Below are 21,799 nucleotides of genomic sequence, written 5' to 3'. Positions count from 1 at the left end.
CCCCGGGCACCGCTCTCCATGTCTGTATACTTAGTTCACAATATCAGGATCGGTGAAAGGTCCTCTTTAAGGTGAGCCTCCACTGTTTATCTTATCCAGTCTAATAACCTGGAACATACTACCCTATGGTGTGCTTTCTTTTAAATGCTGTTTTAGCTATTATATGCCTAAGTATCTGAGAGCAAATTTGGTCAGGATCATAGTGGAAAAAGCAGCAAGTTGTGCAGTCATTACCACCATGATGGAAAGGTAAGTACTGTTGAAACTCTCTTCCTTTCATGGGCTAGGTGAGCTATAGAATTTAGGTAAAGCCCTTTAAGGTGCTTGTATACATTAGACAAAACTCAATGTAACCTGCGTGTTTCTGTGGTTTCGATCACCTCTCAGAAGAGGTCAGGTGAAGGAAGAGTCAGTAATGTTGGATTGCCACATGCCCAGTCCTTTGATCCCTCAGGAGTTAAGCCACAGTCAGAGGCAGTGGTTTATTTCCTTCTTCCTATTAAAATTAACATGTGCATTCAGCACATCGTTATCTAATGTGAATGACCACTTTTGGGGTATGCCGCTATACGAAAACTGCCAAGTAAGAAAAATAAAAAGCATATTGCAAGGCGTTACTAGCAGGAAAAGATTTTAATAAAAGTAGATAAAAAGCATAAAAAAGGCAACATGTTAAAAAGTGGATCCCCCTTCTTCACCAAATCAACTTTAAAATGCATTGCCTTTTTATGCTTTGTATCTACTTTTAATAAAGTATTTCCTTGCTAGTAGAGCCCAGTAATCCCCTTTTAATTTTTCCTACTTGGAATCTTTCTTCTGGTCTATGTTATAGGGAGAGTCATTGGGAGTGAAGTATCTTCCCAGTGATATGCCTTCTATCGAGTGTGGCACTGGTACGCCCTATTCACTCGGTCTAGAGGTATCGTCCTACCTTGTCACAAATTGCTGCTCCCTGCACAAATTTATTTTGCTATGCTAAAGCTGGCCATACACATTATATTCATGCCACCTGAACCCACCAAGTTTGACAAGACCGGTTTAGGCTACTTTCACACTAGCGTTAGGTTTGTCTGGCAGGCTACTGGATCCGTACTAACACGTGTGCTGCTGGAAGTATGGCCCGGACCAATTCAGGGGGGGGAAAGACTGGTCTGTTGGATTTCAACATGCCTGATCCTTTTGTTCTTGGGGAGTAAAGCTGCTAAAATAGGTGTTTGGCAGCGGCCTATTGCCCTTTAGGAGATAAAGGTATATGTGTACGGAGAGATAGCTGACAGCTGAACAAATATTCAGCAAATAGCTACCTAAAATTTACTTTCAGCGCAATGGAATTAACATGAGTGATAGGCTGAAAATCATCATGGCGCTTTATGCATAAGCATATGACTGGCGCCTCATAGAAGCCTTATCTGTGTGCAATTGTAATACTATGCAGCCACCTCCCGCCGCCCCCCCCCCCCCCACCCATTGAATAGAAGGTGTATTAGCAGGTATTCCTTAGTATATTGCAACTATGTGACCTTTCTCATATACCATGGTGGCTTATATCCTTTTATTTGCTTAATAATATTGTAGTACTCATGGGAATGGAACCAATCTGAGTACCATAGTTCCCATCTATTACTAAGTGCTTTCTTGGTACACAAATCTGTGAGATACTACATTTGTTAGCATCAAACATACACACATATACACTTACGTGGGCATTTGTTCACACAAAAAGCTCCATATGTGTACTTGGCTTTGGGGTTTTGTTCCAGTTGAAAAGCTGTTGGATTATATATATTGGGTTGAGGACACTGGGTAACGCAGGAGCCACTATCATTAAATTTCAGGCAGGCCTGAGAGAAGACAACAGGTTGAAAATAAGAACAACTGTTTCAGAGACAAACATATTCTGAAAGTTCTGCAGAATTTTTGTGCAGGACAATCAAGCTAAGAAAACTGTTAGTTAATTCCCTCCCCTGTAATATATATATAGAAAATGTCTGTGCCCCTGTACATCTGTGTCTATAGATTCGGTAGAGCCACCTCAGAGTTCAGTTGACAGAAGAAACAGTAAGTCTTTGGAATGAAATGAGAAGGGAGGGTGCAATCCTGTCAAGTGTCTTCTGCAAGAAAATGTTCTAAAAAGTTAAATTTTTCTTTTATAAAAAGCTGAAGCAAAAATAAATATTTTGTTGACAGCGCTTGACAGGAGCAGGCTGAGGAGTAAGGCGGGTGACAGCAGTTAATAGCGGATGTTGCCTATATTCCCACTGAACACACTAATGATCTGTACTTCGGAGGGCTGGCCTGCTGCTCTCCTACGCCACCCATTTAAATTCCAGCTGTGGATTGAAACTACCAATTAGGAAGCGGGGCTGCCATTCATTTCTATTGAATCTGCACAGGGGGAGGTTATATTTTTACTAAAGAGAAAAGAGGTCTGATATCTCCTGGGAGACCATGCTCTCCCACCCGTCTCAGTCACTTCATCTAAGAGTCTTGGAAAATTTCTTACTCTCATAGATTTAGTGTAGTTGATGCATGTTGCAGAGATTTTGATGACGCATAGCTGTGTAAGTATTAAGTGTGCCATCCTGACTAGTGTTGGGCGAGCATGCTCGGCCGAACACTAGTTCGGCTTGAGCATTGCAATGCTCAGCACATCACAGTGTTCGACCAAATACCGCGTGTGCTCGAGCGCGATACTCGAGTCTCCTCCCCGCACGTTTGTTGGCTGCTATGCAGCCAATGAACGTGCAGGTAAGTACTGCTATTCACTGTAATGTCGTAGCCATGTTAGCTGCTGGCATTACAGTGATTGGCCGTCCGGAACGCGTCATCGGGTGCTATATAGCACCCGATGACACGTGTTCGGCCCAGTATTAGGCCGAATGCACGCGGCCGTGTTTCACGGCCATGAGTGGTCCATGGAACCACGGGCTGGATTCCTGCTGAGAGCAGGAGTGCACGGCGTCATTGGTTGCTATGACGCCGTGCGCTCCCTGCTGCCGCCACAGTACAGTAATTACACTGGTATAGATCATACCAGTGTATCACAGTATTGCGGCGGCAGCAGGGAGCGCACGGCATCATAGCAACCAATGACGCCGTGCGCTCCTGCTCTCAGCAGGAATCCAGCCCGTGGTTCCACGGACCACTCACGGCTGTGAAACACGGCCGTGTGCATTCGGCCTTAGTCAGGGAGAGCTGGAGAGCAGAAGGGACAGATAGTGTAGGGATTGAAATAGCAATATTTTAATTTTTATACTTGTTAAGTCCTTTTAAGGACTATTGTGTGTGGCAGCAATATATATTTTTAGTGCAACCTGCGCTAAATTGCAGACAGCAACATTATCTGCGCGACATCTCCTGTCTAACGTGTGCGCAGCCTAAAAATTTCATCCATTGACATCCAGTGTATTTTTTCCGTAGACGGTGTCCGCTGCGGACAGTTACACCTGTGCTACATCTCCAGTATAACGTTTGCTTATAGAAAATATCAGTGACATTCAGTCAAATTTTTTTGCTGCTGGTGGCAGTGACATTACCTGCGCTACATCTCCTGTATAACGTTAGCGCATCCTAAATATCAGTGACATTCAGTGTAATTTTTTTCGCTGCTGGTGACAGCGACATTATCTGCGCTACATCTCCTGTGTAACATGTGCGCAGTCTAAAAATATTTGTGACATCCAGTGTAATTTTTCTGTAGACGGTGTCCGCTGCGGACAGTTACATTACCTGCGCTATATCTCCTGTATAACGTTTGCCCATCCGAAATATCAGTTACATTAATTCAGTAGAATTTTTGATTAGCCACTGATGACAGCGACATTACTTGTGCTATACCTCCTGTTTAATGTGTGTGCATCCTAAATATCAGTGACATTCATTCAGTGTAATTTTTTATTAGGCGGTGGTGACAGAGACATTACTTACTCTATACCTTCTGTTTAACGTGTGCACATCCTAAAAATATCTGTGAAGTACCGTTCGAAGGACTGCTGTTTCTTCCAAAGATCCTACAGGCGACCCAGGAGAGGGAAGTAGTTTTGTGGGTGTCTTGAGCTTTATCCCACAAAACCCCTCCCTGGTGAAGTGAGTGACATTCATTTTAAATTGCTTTTATTGTCTAGTTTCCAATCACGCAATCTAATTGTGGACCAAATGTGGGTCAGTGGCATCCTGAATTCCTTAGGAAAACCATGGACACCTGTCCGTGGTCATAGACCTATACAGGTATATTAGTTTCTCTGATGAACTATCTGTGTTTGGTCCTACATCAAAATACACCTTTGTGTGATTCCTGATCACACATAGGGAAACTGTAAAACCATAGTACCATCTATATTTGGGGCAGATAGACTGGCGCCAGCAGTGTGGTCACTTTTTTAGGTATATATGTTTTTTCATATATATACCTCATGCTTTTCTGTTAATTACCATTTATGTAGCGGGTCACCGCGCAAAGGTGACCATCATTGGCAGCCTCTCTGTATTCTGAACAACCTGTCATATGCTGTTGTATATATCGTCACCATTTACTATTTTTTAGATCCACCCTTTGGCGCCCTGCCAGTTACTTTTTCGCTCCACCTGAATTCCATTCAGGGTTGTCTTTGACTAACCCTCTACTTTTTTTCTCCTATCCATAACTCCTTCCACCCACCATGGAGAGTCTTGGCAAACAAGTGATCCCACATTTGGATATTCTGAGGGCCTATCGCCAAGCCTGCTTGAAGAGGGACATGAGGAGATCTTGTGCCCTGATTCACAAAGTCTGGAGCATCCACAGTCAGAAGAAGATGATGGTGGGGAACGGCAATTAGTGTTTCACAAGGTTGATGATGATGATGAGACACAGTTGCCAATAAGTCAACTGCAATTAGTGTCTCAAGAGGTTCATGAAGAGGATGAGACACAGTTGTAAATTACTGAGGTTATTGTTAGGTCAGCAAATCAGGAGGATGACCAAAGTGAGGAAGTGGAACAGGAGGTGCTGGACGATGAAGTCACTGACTCAACCTTGCCAAAAGGTAGGTGTTCTGCAGTCTGGCACTTTTTGGAGAAAAGTGCAGACGATAAAAGAATTGTCATTTGCAACTTGCGCCATTACAAAATTAGCAGGGGCATTAACACTAGCAACCTCACCACCACCAGCATTACCCGCTACATGGCACCAAAGCACCCTAATAGGTGGGCCGAATGCCGGGGTCCACAACTAGTGTCTGCAGGTCACACCACTGCCTCCTCTTCCCCTGTGTTACGTGCTTACCAATCTCCTGTCCAAGATGCAGGCCTGCATACCTCCCTCCATGCACCTGGATCTTTGCAAGCACCATCAGCTAGCACATCCAGGCCTTTAAACGAAAGCGCAAATACCCAGCCACCCACCGACAGACCATAGCATTAAATGTGCACCTTTCCAAATTGCTGGGCCTGGAAATGTTGCCATTTAGGCTTGTGGACACTGACGCTTTCCGTCGCCTGATGGCGGCGGCTGTCCCGCGGTACTCTGTCCCCAGCCGCCAATATTTTTCATGGTGTGCAGTCCTAGCCTTACACCAGCATGTGTCCCGTAACATCACCCGTGCCCTGACCAACGCAGTTATTGGGAAGGTCCACTTAACGGACAAGTGCTTTTGGCCAGGGATGCTACATTTCCCTGACATCACACTGGGTGAACGTTGTGGAGGTCGGGAGCGAGTCATACCTTAGGATGGCACAAGTGCTAACGATGCCAAAGATTGCAGGCCCTACTTCCATCAGGGTTCCCGCCACTACCTACGTTAGTGGCTGCAACTCCCCCTTCTCCTCCTCTGCCTTCTCCACTTCCACCTCTGAATTATCATCTTGCAGCACTAGTCAGACATCAGTCAGTAGCTGGAAGCAGTGTAGCACTGCAGTGGGGAAGCGGCAACAGGCCGTACTTAAATTGATCTGCTTAGGTGAAAAACAGCACACCGTCGCAGAACTGTGGAAGGGGATAAGGGACCAGATTGAGCTGTGGCTCTACCCACTCAACCTTATACCAGGCAGGGTTGTGTTTGATAATGGCCGTAACTTGGTGGCGGCTTTGGAGCTTGGCAAGCTCACACACATACCATGCCTAGCCCACGTGTTCAACCTAGTGGTTAAGCGGTTTCTCAAAACTACCCCAATTTTCCTGAGCTACTGGTGAAGGTGCACCGCATGTGTCCATTTCCGCAAGTCATCGACAGCTTCCGCCAGTCTGGCAACACTGCAGCAGCGCTTGCAATTGCCAGGTCACCGACTGTTGTGAGACGTGAGCACGAGCTGGAACTCCACATTCCATCTGTTGGACAGGCTTTGTGAGCAGCAGAGGACAGTAGGAGGAGGAGAGATGAGGGGAACAAACAGAAGTTCCAACAGAGGCAGGGAAACACTCTCCAAGGCCTGGGAGAGTTTAATGACACCCCACCAGCACCCTCAACCTGATGCGTGGTCTAATGTCACAGGGAGGGAACATTTTTGAAAGATGGTGAAGGAGTATGTAGCAGACCGTGTCAGCGTCCTTAGTGATCCCTGTGTGCCTTACAACTATTGGTGTCCAAGTTGGGCACGCGGCACGAACTGGTGCTCTACGTTTTGGAGATGCTGGTCTTCCCCACCGCCAGCGTTTTGTCAGAACGCATATTTAGTGCTGCTGGGGGCATAATAACTGATAAGCGCATCCGCCTGTCAACTGAAAATGATAATCGGTTGACTCTTATCAAAATGAACAAGGCCTGGATTGCCCTGACTTCTCTACTCCACCTGAGGAAAGCGGCTGAACATAAAGGAACTTTAAATGTGGCTTTTATGGTGTATTTAATACACTGTATTCCAATTAACCCCTTCCACCACTAAAAAGGGTATATGGTTCAATCTTCCTTTTTCTCATCCTCCTCCTCCTCCTCCATCATATCGACATGCTTACTAGGCTGCCCTTGCTCCTAATGTTTTAGAGTGTCAGCTCAGCAGCGGTCCCTCACCCAAAATGTTTTTGATGGTCACCAGTAGGCCCTCACCCATAATGTTTTCGAGGGTCACCAGCAGTCCTTCAACCATAATATTTTAGATGGTCAGCTCAGCAGCAGACCCTCACCTCTAAATTTTTAGATGGTCAGCTTGGCAGCAGGCCCTCACCCATAATGTATTAGATGGTCTGCTCGGCAGGAGGCCCTCGCACACAAAATTCTTTAGATGGTCAGCTCGGCAGCAGGCCCATAATGTTTTAGATGGTCAGCTCGGCAGCAGGCCTTCACCCATAATCTTTTCCATGGTCAGATCAGCAGCAGGCCCTCGCCCCTAATGTTTTAGAGAGTCAGCTCACGAGCAAACCCTCAACCATAGTTTTTTTATTGGTCAGTTCAGCAGCATACCTCACCCCTAATGTTGTAGATGGTCAGCTCAGCAGCAGACCCTCACCCCTATTTTTTTAGATGGTCAGATCAGCAGCAGGCCCTTCCCCCTAATGTTTTAGAGGGTCACCAGAGGGCTCCTGCTCTTAATGTTTTTGTGGGTCACCGCCAGGCCATCAATCATAATTTTTCAAGGGTGTGTATGATGCCCTCCTTTATGTGTAATAAAGGGTGTATTGGAGTGCTGGTTCCTTGTAATTTTTGGCAGCCCTTTCACTTAGTGCATAGGCTTTATGAGTGTAGGAGTCCCACTACCTGAACAATTGTACCACAATTTGAATGAGGCCCTCCTTTATGTGATATACAGGTTGTATCGGAGTGCCTCTTCCTTGTACTTTTTGGCAGCACTCGCACTTTATATACAAGTAAATATACAGGAAAGAATGTTTCCTAACAATTTTTACTCTAAAATTGATTTTATCTTCAGTTTTGTGCGTATTATTGTCAGTCTGTAAAAGTGACGTACTACTCGGACAACACCGTTCCCAGCAGTGACATAGGAGTCCGAGATGCATCCAGACATCCTCCCCATGCTGTTCCCGAACCATTGCAGTGGGGTTTCCATCAATTTCTGATCTTTTCCTATGAACCAGACACCCTCCCTTTTTCGGAGCAGGGGGTGTCTGGTTTAATGCTTGGGTTTTCCCACTGACTTCCATTGTGCTCGGGTGCTCTACTAACACTAATCCTGACTTTTTTTTTGTGAGAAGCAATAATCTGCTGACTTGGAACTGCTTAGTTTCTGGTCAGACATTTACAAATGGCTAACACAGCAATTTCAATTTATTTCGCGTCACTGCCTGATTTTGAACACGTTCAGAACATATTTCACCTTTAGCATATAAAATAATCAAAGTACATCCCTTGTTTGAATGCTTAGCTTTGTGAAGTACAATCCAAATGCAGAAGTAAGAGCTGTATAGTGTTTAACAATTATGCTACTAATCCTTTGTCTTTCCGTCACTGGTCTAATCATGTTGAATTTCCATACTAACCAGCCTGATCAAATGATGGCTGTTTTGACTAGGAGTGTGGAAGTCTGAGCTTTACTGTTCACAGGTTGCCTGGCTGCAGCCTATGCTGTTTCTGATTGACTTCCGTGATTGCTAATCTGCTTCTGGCCCTGGTTCTAGTTTTCCCCATTGGTTTAAGGAGGTTGCCCTGTTTCACCATTTATGGCATTTCCATAGGATATACAATAAATGTCCAACCTGATATTATCTCAAGAATGGGACCCTATTGCAGACTACAGCGACGGGAAAGATGGCTGTGCATGTGCAGGCCTCTCCATTCACTGCTATGGGACTTCTGAAAATAGCTATGTAAGAGAGCTCGACCATGTTCAAAATCCCGTAGCAGTGAATAGAGAGAGCTGTGCATGTGTGGCCACCTCTGTGGTGACTGCAGTGCACAATGGGGCGCCGCTTCATACATACTGGGCATTTATGACTCATCCTTTGGAGATTACCGATGGGAATACCCCTTTTATGTAGCTTTGGTCCTGACATGTACAGTCACATTAGGCTTGACAAAGGGCACTTTAACACTGTGGACTAAAACATCGCTAGGATAAAAGTAAGTTACTGCATCACATGGTTCTACTAATTGAGTGGAGGAATAAAGTAATAAAAAAAGCATAATTTGGCATTGTGTCTCACTATTGGATTACTTGTATATACTTCTTCCCTATGGTGGGAAAGGGAGAGCAGATGAACACCCATCAAAAGCCTTAATAAAACAGAGTGTGCTGTTGTCACCTACTAGAGAGTCTTTATGTATATAAAATATCATACAAAGGCTCTATAATAAGCAGCTACAATGAGAAATCCATTTTTGTTTAAGGCTTTGTTGTGATGCTCACTCTATATATACGTGGAACAAATACAAATTATTTTCGTGTGCTATAAAGGACCCAATATATGCCAGAACAGTGGCACCATTAAGGCTATATTGACCTTTACAACAAAGTGAGAAATACAGCAACTTTTGTTTCTATGGCTTCTACACAGACGTATGCATCTCTGTCAACAAACTTGATACAGTCTGTTCCTGTAATCATACTTCCCTCTGTCTGTCCTTTACCTCTTGGTAACCAAACGTGTAAATGGAGGGAAATTTGATTGCAAGATTGACCTTTACAGGGTTTGTTTGTTGCCTGTTATCATTGAGATACATTGTATGCATATGCATAGGAGCTTTAGGGGAAAAAAATATACAAATTGTAGAAGAAGAAAGAGGAAGAATAAGAAGGAAGAAGAAAGAAGGAGGAAGAAGAAGAAGCAGAAAAAGGAGGAAGATAAAGAAGGAGGAAGAAGAAGAAGGTAGAATGAAGAAGAAAAGGAAGAAGAAGAATGAAGAAAGAAATAAAAAATTGGTTGCAAAGGTGAACATAGCCTTTAATTTCTGCATGGAATAGATTTTTACACTGCATATGTTTCCAGCATATACACTGAGCATGCATCATAAATGTGGGGCGAAAAGGAGTGTAAAATAGAACGATTATATTTTACAGCACCCCTGGGGCAAGAAGTGGATGTGAGTGATTCTCTAGATAACGCTGTAGGGTTGAGTTAAATATACCATAAATTGATGAATAATATAAATTCAGAAGTCAGTGTTTTACTTAACCATAAACATTATTTTTGGAAAGTGTCGCAAAAACTTGCATAAAGCACGTGGACGGGATTCGGGGACTGCACAAAATGGTAATTTTAAATCTGTAAAGTGTTCTTTCAGAAGCCAGAAATCATATGCATTAGCACATAAATACATTCAACTTCTTATTTGCAAAACGTATAAAATCTGCCAGGGCTAATGCATCCTGATGGTTAATACGACACGGAATGGGAGAAATATATGAAAGAGCTAAATGAACAGCTACGTTTGGAGGGAAAAATGTATGAGAAGGAAGAATCACTTGGTGTCAAAATATTAAATCCTAGCTAAAAAAAAGGTTTGTGGTGGGTGGAAAGAAAAATGACAGACAACGTACAAAGCAATCAGTGTCTTTAGGTCCTGAGCAGCCTCCAGCGCATTCCCGGTGACAACAGTTACTAACATATGGTCCATAGCAGCGGCCATCACACTGCTCAGCGCACACGATCTTCGTCACTGGTGGAGTAAAAATATATATGTAAGGCAAAAAAATATCTAAGTCAATATACACCATATGCAGTACTGTTTTATATATGCATTATACCTCAAGATGCATTGCATAGTCCAGAATTATTTAGAGATCTTGATCTAAAACTCATGCTTCAAGTAGTATACACATGCTTAGAAGACTTAAATGGGCTGTATAGAATTGAAAAAACACGGATGCCATATTTTCAGAAACTGCACCCCATCTGCCTATGGTTGCCTCTGGTTTTGCATTTCAGCTCCATTGAGTTGAATAGAGCTTAGCTGCAACACCAAATTCAACCTGATGACAGGTGGACACTGTTTCTAAAAGAAGGCAGCCATGTTTTCTAATGCGGCACAGCCCCCTTAAAATGTAGGTTTACCATATTACTATACAGTCCTTGAAATACAGGCTACAAACCCATGATGGAAATCAGTAAAGCAAATGTTATAAAGATATATAAGACATGCCATAAGTGAATATCAGCACACAACTAACAAATTAACATTTTCGCAATGTTAATCACTTCTAAATGAGTTGTCCCAAAAAGCAAACTAAGGTCCTCTGTTAAAGGGGCTTTTTTTTTATAATATTTTTTTTATCTGCCCAGAGCACCAAAACACTACACATTTTTGCCCAATGTACCTGTTTTTCGTGTGAGAAGTTGCCTTAGCCTTTTCTCAACCTTACTGCTTCCTGGTAGTATGTTTACATGCCTTAATTCATGTTTTCATCAGCTTCCTGCATTCTAACCAAACCCAGCATGCTCTTGGGGTTGTCTACTAACGAGAGGATGATATGGTATGTGGAGCAAGCCCTAAGAAACATATCAGGGCAAAGCATACAGAGTTTGGCTGGAAAACGCAATAGAAAAATGATAAAAACAGGAAGTTCTGCTTGTAAACATATTGCCAGGATACAGTGATTAGAGATGTCCCGAACTATTCGCCGGCGAACAGTTCCCTGTGAATATCGCATGTTAGCACTCGCTAACTGGAACCGCACCTTATGAACTAGAAAGGGGGTGGTAAAAAAGAGTGGTCCCTTCAGGTATTCATTTTAATTAAATATAATACTGCATGTCCTTGGCAGTAGCCACTAAAGGGAAAATGTTCAGCCACAGCTTCTCCTGGCGATAACAACTGAACAATAGGGGCCCATAATCCAGACTGCAGAAGAGTCTTCATGAGATAACTCCTTTATCGCCATATCTTGTGTATGGATTTGTATCTTGCAGCCTAGCCTATTTTAGGACTGTAGCAGTTATTTCTATTATATGTGCTAGATTACCAGTAACATGAACTTTGTCATTTTTTTGTCTCACGAAGCAGAATGAAGCATTCATCTATATAACATCCCCATCCATTTCACAGGCCAGAAATCTAGATTCCTAATATTAATGGAACTCAAACAAGAATGGCAAATATAGACTTTGCAACTCATCCAGAATAATAATTAGCCTTGAGATGCCCCAGTGCATGATGAAGAATGCTGGCGCTCACACTACAATGAAAATCCCAATTCTGCACTGATGAGCCTGGGGGAATCAGCCCCATTTTCAGTGAAATGTTTCTGTTAATTTTACATGGTGTCCAGGCACTATACCGATCTTGCAAACACAAGGCTGGTGGACAAATTAAATCAATATAGGAGACTTATGAACATGCAAAGTTATTAGCACAATACACAGATTTTAATTAAAGATGTTGTGTGCCGTGAAAGTGCCTGGGCGATTCTGATTGATTTGGGATGCTGTTTCAGCAATTTTTTGCTGTTTTCACCAAAGTCTTGCTAAATGTTCCTTTATTTAATTGGATATTAGCAATACAGTTTGAATTCTCAGAGCGAAGCTCACATGAGATGTAACAGGTGCTGCTTGCTCAGTATTCTGCTTGAGTCTCTCGCAGTAGAATCGTAATTTCGTATTGTATTATTTACCCTCACATTCTTCTTCAACTGCACATAGTCCATAGTAGATTGCAATTGTTAGAGACATTGTTGAAGAAATTGATGCAAATTATGAATTTACATTTCAGCAAATAGAAGAATGAAATGCAACTGAGCCACATTCTTTTGACAAGGTGTTAACAATTCTTTTCAGATATTTCAGAAGTCTGAGGACTGACAAGCCTTAGAGCTCATTCAGATAGGCAATGTTAATTTCCATGTGCTGTGCTAGTGTAGAATGGACAGAACACGAACGGAATGCCGACACATTATCGTCAATGGACCAATCCATATGTCCGATTTTCCACAAGGACCACCATGATGTCAAGACAGCATAAACAGCATACAGATAACATGTGTGCTCCACTTTAAAAAAATCCCAAATTTTTTAAAGCCAGAATGCAGATAAGTTTTACATTGCTTGTCAGAATCTGGCCACTATTACAACTGTACAACAGTTTGACAACCTGCTTTCAAGACCTTTGTATTAACATTTTTTTTATCTTTTCCAGACTTGGAAAAATAGACAAAGCATAGCTGAACGGGCAGCCATAGTATTTGTTATTTTATTTATTTGATTCAATTTTATTTGTCTTACTGCCACCTAGACAGTCATAAACACCAAAAAACTATTTTATTATACTTACATATTATATTGTTTTATAACAAGTACAATAATTTGTATATCTGGTTTAATAATATCCCCTGATATCCTTTGATAACCATTGAAATAGGGATATTCCTTTAAAAAAAAAGTTAATAAAATGAGTAAAATAACAGCAGGAGTGTAACTTACGTCTCTGGCATTGGTTCTCGGATTGACCCCAGCAGTGCTCGGGACAAGCTTTTGGACATTTCCCACCTGAAAGTGGTAAAACAGAGATTGTAAGCAGCTTATAAATAGTAGTCATAAATCACTATGCCATAAATTACAACTATAAATTATTGTATAAAAATATGCATCTAAACATAACTCAATACAAATATATTGATTTGAAATTGTATAGTGAGTTATTTTAATAACATAATTACAATGGCATCCACATATAAAGCACACATGTAAATTATATAATGTACTGTATATAGAGTAATGCTATAAAATTATGTAAAAAAAAGCCAATAGAATTTATATTGGCGATAAATAGAACTGTAATGAAAGCAATACATGACAAAAAGAAAGCATATAAATCACTAAAACAGGAGCGTGGCGAGGAAGCACTGAAAAACTATAAGGAAAAAAAAAAACATGCAAAAAGCAAATAAAACCGGCCAAACTAGAGACCGGGAGATTAATTGCCAAAGAGAGTAAAACTAACCCTAAAATGTTCTTCAATTATATAAATGTTAAAAAGTATAAATCTGAAGGTGTCGGCCCGTTAAAGAGTAATGAGGGGGGAGTCGCAGAGAGCGACGAGGAGAAAGCAAAGCTGTTAAATATTTTTTTCTTCAATGTATTCATTGAGGAAAATAAACTGTCAGCTGAAATGCTGAATGTAAAAAAAAAAAAAATCCCCATTAAAAGTGTCCTGTCTGACCCAGGAAGAAGTACAACAGCGACTTAAAAATATTAAAATAGACAAATCGCCAGGACCAGATGGCATACACCCCAGTATCCTAAGGGAATTAAGTAATGTCATAGCCAGACCCTTATTTCTGATATTTGGGACACTATACTGACAGGGAATGTTCAACAGGATTGGTGCATAGCAAATGTGATGCCAATATTCCAAAAGGGTAAAAAAAACTGAGCCTGGAAACTATAGGCCGGTAAGTTTTACATCTGTTGTGGGTAAACAGTTTGAAGGCTTTCTAAGAGATGCTATCTTAGAGCATCTCAATGGAAATAAGCAAATAACGCCATATCAGCATGGCTTCATGAGGGATCGGTCATGCCAAACGAATTTAATCAGTTTCTATGAGGAGGTAAGTAGGGATAAGCGAACTCGAACTGTATAGTTCGGGTTCGTACCGAATTTTGGGGTGTCCGTGACACGGACCCGAACCCGGACATTTTCGTAAAAGTCCGGGTTCGGGTTCGGTGTTCGTCGCTTTCTTGGCGCTTTTGTGACGCTTTCTTGGCGCTTTTTGAAAGGCTGCAAAGCAGCCAATCAACAAGCGTCATACTACTTGCCCCAAGAGGCCATCACAGCCATGCCTACTATTGGCATGGCTGTGATTGGCCAGAGCACCATGTGACCCAGCCTCTATTTAAGCTGGAGTCACATAGCGCCGCCCGTCACTCTGCTCTGATTAGCGTAGGGAGAGGTTGCGGCTGCGACAGTAGGGCGAGATTAGGCAGATTAACTCCTCCAAAGGACTTGATTAACTGATCGATCTGCAGCTGTGGATCATTGAGCTGCTGATCCTCAATTGCTCACTGTTTTTAGGCTGCACAGACCGTTTGTCAGTCTCATTTTTCTGGGGTGATCGGCGGCCATTTTGTGTCTTGTGGTGCGCCAGCACAAGCTGCGACCAAGTGCATTTAACCCTCAATGGTGTGGTTGTTTTTTGGCTAAAGCCTACATCAGGGTGAAGCTGTCACACCAAGTGCATTTAACCAGCAATAGTCTGTTCATTTTTTGGCCATATACAAAATCAGGGGCAAGCTGCGCCTGTCACCAAGTGCATTTAACCCTCAATGGTGTGGTTGTTTTTTGGCTAAAGCTTACATCAGGGTGAAGCTGTGACACCAAGTGCATTTAACCAGCAATAGTCTGTTCATTTTTTGGCCATATACAAAATCAGGGGCAAGCTGCGCCTGTCACCAAGTGCATTTAACCCTCAATGGTGTGGTTGTTTTTTGGCTAAAGCCTACATCAGGGTGAAGCTGTCACACCAAGTGCATTTAACCAGCAATAGTCTGTTCATTTTTTGGCCATATACAAAATCAGGGGCAAGCTGCGCCTGTCACCAAGTGCATTTAACCCTCAATGGTGTGGTTGTTTTTTGGCTAAAGCCTACATCAGGGTGAAGCTGTCACACCAAGTGCATTTAACCAGCAATAGTCTGTTTATTTTTTGGCCATATCCCAGTCTAATTCTGTCACTAAATCCATACCGGTCACCCAGCGCCTAAATACTAGGCCTCAAATTTATATCCAGCTAAATCTGTCCCTAGTGCTGTAGCTGGGCGAGTTATTTAGTGTCCGTTCAAGCACATTTCTTGTTCTGGGTTGAAATACAATTCCCAATTTAGCAATTTCATAATTTAGTGGTTCCTGCTATATCAGAGCTATTTGAAATCTATCCCAAAAAGGGTATATAATATTGAAGGTGCACATTGGGTCATTCAGAATAACTTCACACACACCCGCTACTGTGTATTTCCAAGTCTAATTCTGTCACTAAACCCATACCTGTCACCCAGCGCCTAAATACTAGGCCTCAAATTTATATCCCGCTAAATCTCTCGTTACCGCTGTACTGTTGTTGCTGGGCAAGATATTTAGTGTCCGTCAAAGCACATTTTTTGTTCTGGGTTGAAGTACAATTCCCAATTTAGCAATTTCATAATTTAGTGGTTCCTGCTATATCAGAGCTATTTGAAATCTATCCCAAAAAGGGTATATAATATTGAAGGTGCACATTGGGTCATTCAGAATAACTTCACACACACCCGCTACTGTGTATTTCCAAGTCTAATTCTGTCACTAAACCCATACCTGTCACCCAGCGCCTAAATACTAGGCCTCAAATTTAAATCCCTCTAAATCTCTCGTTACCGCTGTACTGTTGTTGCTGGGCAAGATATTTAGTGTCCGTCAAAGCACATTTTTTGTTCTGGGTTGAAGTACAATTCCCAATTTAGCAATTTCATAATTTAGTGGTTTCTGCTATATCAGAGCTATTTGAAATCTATCCCTAAAAGGGTATATAATATTGAAGGTGCACATTGGGTCATTCAGAATAACTTCACACACACGCTTCTGTGCATTTCCAAGTCTAATTCTGTCACTAAATCCATACCGGTGACCCAGCGCCTAAATACTAGGCCTCAAATTTAAATCCCTCTAAATCTCTCGTTACCCACCGCTGTACTGTTGTTGCTGGGCAAGATATTTAGTGTCCGTCAAAGCACATTTTTTGTTCTGGGTTGAAGTACAATTCCCAATTTAGCAATTTCATAATTTAGTGGTTTCTGCTATATCAGAGCTATTTGAAATCTATCCCTAAAAGGGTATATAATATTGAAGGTGCACATAGGGTCATTCAGAATAACTTCACACACACCCGCTACTGTGTATTTCCAAGTCTAATTCTGTCACTAAACCCATACCTGTCACCCAGCGCCTAAATACTAGGCCTCAAATTTAAATCCCTCTAAATCTCTCGTTACCGCTGTACTGTTGTTGCTGGGCAAGATATTTAGTGTCCGTCAAAGCACATTTTTTGTTCTGGGTTGAAGTACAATTCCCAATTTAGCAATTTCATAATTTAGTGGTTTCTGCTATATCAGAGCTATTTGAAATCTATCCCTAAAAGGGTATATAATATTGAAGGTGCACATTGGGTCATTCAGAATAACTTCACACACACGCTTCTGTGCATTTCCAAGTCTAATTCTGTCACTAAATCCATACCGGTGACCCAGCGCCTAAATACTAGGCCTCAAATTTAAATCCCTCTAAATCTCTCGTTACCCACCGCTGTACTGTTGTTGCTGGGCAAGATATTTAGTGTCCGTCAAAGCACATTTTTTGTTCTGGGTTGAAGTACAATTCCCAATTTAGCAATTTCATAATTTAGTGGTTTCTGCTATATCAGAGCTATTTGAAATCTATCCCTAAAAGGGTATATAATATTGAAGGTGCACATAGGGTCATTCAGAATAACTTCACACACACCCGCTACTGTGTATTTCCAAGTCTAATTCTGTCACTAAACCCATACCTGTCACCCAGCGCCTAAATACTAGGCCTCAAATTTAAATCCCTCTAAATCTCTCGTTACCGCTGTACTGTTGTTGCTGGGCAAGATATTTAGTGTCCGTCAAAGCACATTTTTTGTTCTGGGTTGAAGTACAATTCCCAATTTAGCAATTTCATAATTTAGTGGTTTCTGCTATATCAGAGCTATTTGAAATCTATCCCTAAAAGGGTATATAATATTGAAGGTGCACATTGGGTCATTCAGAATAACTTCACACACACGCTTCTGTGCATTTCCAAGTCTAATTCTGTCACTAAATCCATACCGGTGACCCAGCGCCTAAATACTAGGCCTCAAATTTAAATCCCTCTAAATCTCTCGTTACCCACCGCTGTACTGTTGTTGCTGGGCAAGATATTTAGTGTCCGTCAAAGCACATTTTTTGTTCTGGGTTGAAGTACAATTCCCAATTTAGCAATTTCATAATTTAGTGGTTTCTGCTATATCAGAGCTATTTGAAATCTATCCCTAAAAGGGTATATAATATTGAAGGTGCACATAGGGTCATTCAGAATAACTTCACACACACGTTTCTGTGCATTTCCAAGTCTAATTCTGTCACTAAATCCATACCGGTGACCCAGCGCCTAAATACTAGGCCTCAAATTTAAATCCCTCTAAATCTCTCGTTACCCACCGCTGTACTGTTGTTGCTGGGCAAGATATTTAGTGTCCGTCAAAGCACATTTTTTGTTCTGGGTTGAAGTACAATTCCCAATTTAGCAATTTCATAATTTAGTGGTTTCTGCTATATCAGAGCTATTTGAAATCTATCCCTAAAAGGGTATATAATATTGAAGGTGCACATAGGGTCATTCAGAATAACTTCACACACACGCTTCTGTGCATTTCCAAGTCTAATTCTGTCACTAAATCCATACCGGTGACCCAGCGCCTAAATACTAGGCCTCAAATTTAAATCCCTCTAAATCTCTCGTTACCGCTGTACTGTTGTTGCTGGGCAAGATATTTAGTGTCCGTCAAAGCACATTTTTTGTTCTGGGTTGAAGTACAATTCCCAATTTAGCAATTTCATAATTTAGTGGTTTCTGCTATATCAGAGCTATTTGAAATCTATCCCTAAAAGGGTATATAATATTGAAGGTGCACATTGGGTCATTCAGAATAACTTCACACACACGCTTCTGTGCATTTCCAAGTCTAATTCTGTCACTAAATCCATACCGGTGACCCAGCGCCTAAATACTAGGCCTCAAATTTAAATCCCTCTAAATCTCTCGTTACCCACCGCTGTACTGTTGTTGCTGGGCAAGATATTTAGTGTCCGTCAAAGCACATTTTTTGTTCTGGGTTGAAGTACAATTCCCAATTTAGCAATTTCATAATTTAGTGGTTTCTGCTATATCAGAGCTATTTGAAATCTATCCCTAAAAGGGTATATAATATTGAAGGTGCACATAGGGTCATTCAGAATAACTTCACACACACCGCTTACTGTGTATTTCCAAGTCTAATTCTGTCACTAAACCCATACCTGTCACCCAGCGCCTAAATACTAGGCCTCAAATTTAAATCCCTCTAAATCTCTCGTTACCGCTGTCCTGTTGTAGCTGGGAAAGTTATTTAGTGCCCGTCAAAGCACATTTTTTGTTCTGGGTTGAAGTACAATTCCCAATTTAGCAATTTCATAATTTAGTGGTTCCTGCTATATCAGAGCTATTTGAAATCTATCCCAAAAAGGGTATATAATATTCAAGGTGCACATTGGGTCATTCAGAATAACTTCACACACACGCTTCTGTGCATTTCCAAGTCTAATTCTGTCACTAAATCCATACCGGTCACCCAGCGCCTAAATACTAGGCCTCAAATTTATATCCCGCTGAATTTGAATACAATACATTGGGCCAAATAATATATTTGTTGTTGTGGTGAACCATAACAATGAGAAAAACATCTAGTAAGGGACGCGGACGTGGACATGGTCGTGGTGGTGTTAGTGGACCCTCTGGTGCTGGGAGAGGACGTGGCCGTTCTGCCACATCCACACGTCCTAGTGTACCAACTACCTCAGGTCCCAGTAGCCGCCAGAATTTACAGCGATATATGGTGGGGCCCAATGCCGTTCTAAGGATGGTAAGGCCTGAGCAGGTACAGGCATTAGTCAATTGGGTGGCCGACAGTGGATCCAGCACGTTCACATTATCTCCCACCCAGTCTTCTGCAGAAAGCGCACAGATGGCGCCTGAAAACCAACCCCATCAGTCTGTCACATCACCCCCATGCATACCAGGGAAACTGTCTCAGCCTCAAGTTATGCAGCAGTCTCTTATGCTGTTTGAAGACTCCGCTGGCAGGGTTTCCCAAGGGCATCCACCTAGCCCTTCCCCAGCGGTGAAAGACATAGAATGCACTGACGCACAACCACTTATGTTTCCTGATGATGAGGACATGGGAATACCACCTCAGCATGTCTCTGATGATGACGAAACACAGGTGCCAACTGCTGCGTCTTTCTGCAGTGTGCAGACTGAACAGGAGGTCAGGGATCAAGACTGGGTGGAAGACGATGCAGGGGACGATGAGGTCCTAGACCCCACATGGAATGAAGGTCGTGCCACTGACTTTCACAGTTCGGAGGAAGAGGCAGTGGTGAGACCGAGCCAACAGCGTAGCAAAAGAGGGAGCAGTGGGCAAAAGCAGAACACCCGCCGCCAAGAGACTCCGCCTGCTACTGACCGCCGCCATCTGGGACCGAGCACCCCAAAGGCAGCTTCAAGGAGTTCCCTGGCATGGCACTTCTTCAAACAATGTGCTGACGACAAGACCCGAGTGGTTTGCACGCTGTGCCATCAGAGCCTGAAGCGAGGCATTAACGTTCTGAACCTGAGCACAACCTGCATGACCAGGCACCTGCATGCAAAGCATGAACTGCAGTGGAGTAAACACCTTAAAACCAAGGAAGTCACTCAGGCTCCCCCTGCTACCTCTTCTGCTGCTGCCGCCTCGGCCTATTCTGCTGCTGCCGCCTCGGCCTCTTCCTCCGCCTCTGGAGGAACGTTGGCACCTGCCGCCCAGCAAACAGGGGATGTACCACCAACACCACCACCACCACCTCCGTCACCAAGCGTCTCAACCATGTCACACGCCAGCGTTCAGCTCTCCATCTCACAAACATTTGATAGAAAGCGTAAATTCCCACCTAGCCACCCTCGATCCCTGGCCCTGAATGCCAGCATTTCTAAACTACTGGCCTATGAAATGCTGTCATTTAGGCTGGTGGACACAGACAGCTTCAAACAGCTCATGTCGCTTGCTGTCCCACAGTATGTTGTTCCCAGCCGGCACTACTTCTCCAAGAGAGCCGTGCCTTCCCTGCACAACCAAGTATCCGATAAAATCAAGTGTGCACTGCGCAACGCCATCTGTAGCAAGGTCCACCTAACCACAGATACGTGGACCAGTAAGCACGGCCAGGGACGCTATATCTCCCTAACTGCACACTGGGTAAATGTAGTGGCAGCTGGGCCCCAGGCGGAGAGCTGTTTGGCGCACGTCCTGCCGCCGCCAAGGATCGCAGGGCAACATTCTTTGCCTCCTGTTGCCACCTCCTCCTTCTCGGCTTCCTCCTCCTCTTCTTCCACCTGCTCATCCAGTCAGCCACACACCTTCACCACCAACTTCAGCACAGCCCGGGGTAAACGTCAGCAGGCCATTCTGAAACTCATATGTTTGGGGGACAGGCCCCACACCGCACAGGAGTTGTGGCGGGGTATTGAACAACAGACCGACGAGTGGTTGCTGCCGGTGAGCCTCAAGCCCGGCCTGGTGGTGTGTGATAATGGGCGAAATCTCGTTGCAGCTCTGGGACTAGCCAATTTGACTCACATCCCTTGCTTGGCGCATGTGCTGAATTTGGTGGTGCAGAAGTTCATTCACAACTACCCCGACATGTCAGAGCTGCTGCATAAAGTGCGGGCCGTCTGTTCGCGCTTCCGGCGTTCACATCCTGCCGCTGCTCGCCTGTCTGCGCTACAGCGTAACTTCGGCCTTCCCGCTCACCGCCTCATATGCGACGTGCCCACCAGGTGGAACTCCACCTTGCACATGCTGGACAGACTGTGCGAGCAGCAGCAGGCCATAGTGGAGTTTCAGCTGCAGCACGCACGGGTCAGTCGCACTACAGAACAGCACCACTTCACCACCAATGACTGGGCCTCCATGCGAGACCTGTGTGCCCTGTTGCGCTGTTTCGAGTACTCCACCAACATGGCCAGTGGCGATGACACCGTTATCAGCGTTACAATACCACTTCTATGTCTCCTTGAGAAAACACTTAGGGCGATGATGGAACAGGAGGTGGCCCAGGAGGAGGAGGAGGAGGATGAGGAAGAGGGGTCATTTTTAGCACTTTCAGGCCAGTCTCT

The 21,799-nt window shown here is 43.3% G+C and overlaps 1 protein-coding gene across 2 annotated transcripts in view; it reads right to left on the bottom strand.

The window, feature by feature from the left end:
• Positions 1–21,799, bottom strand: part of ERBB4 (erb-b2 receptor tyrosine kinase 4) — a 1,102,749-nt gene that overhangs the window by 332,615 nt on the left and 748,335 nt on the right. For both annotated transcript variants that reach the window (XM_044302570.1, XM_044302571.1), the window contains exons 5-7: positions 13,280–13,345; positions 10,405–10,523; positions 1,700–1,841 (exon numbers count right to left, since the gene is read on the bottom strand). In XM_044302570.1, coding sequence (XP_044158505.1) covers positions 1,700–1,841; positions 10,405–10,523; positions 13,280–13,345 — 327 coding nt within the window. The remainder of the gene's footprint in view (positions 1–1,699; positions 1,842–10,404; positions 10,524–13,279; positions 13,346–21,799) is intronic.

Source organism: Bufo gargarizans, chromosome 8, assembly GCF_014858855.1.
Source record: "Bufo gargarizans isolate SCDJY-AF-19 chromosome 8, ASM1485885v1, whole genome shotgun sequence".
In the NCBI taxonomy this organism is placed as follows: domain Eukaryota; kingdom Metazoa; phylum Chordata; class Amphibia; order Anura; family Bufonidae; genus Bufo; species Bufo gargarizans.
This window is presented reverse-complemented; position numbering and strand designations above follow the sequence as displayed.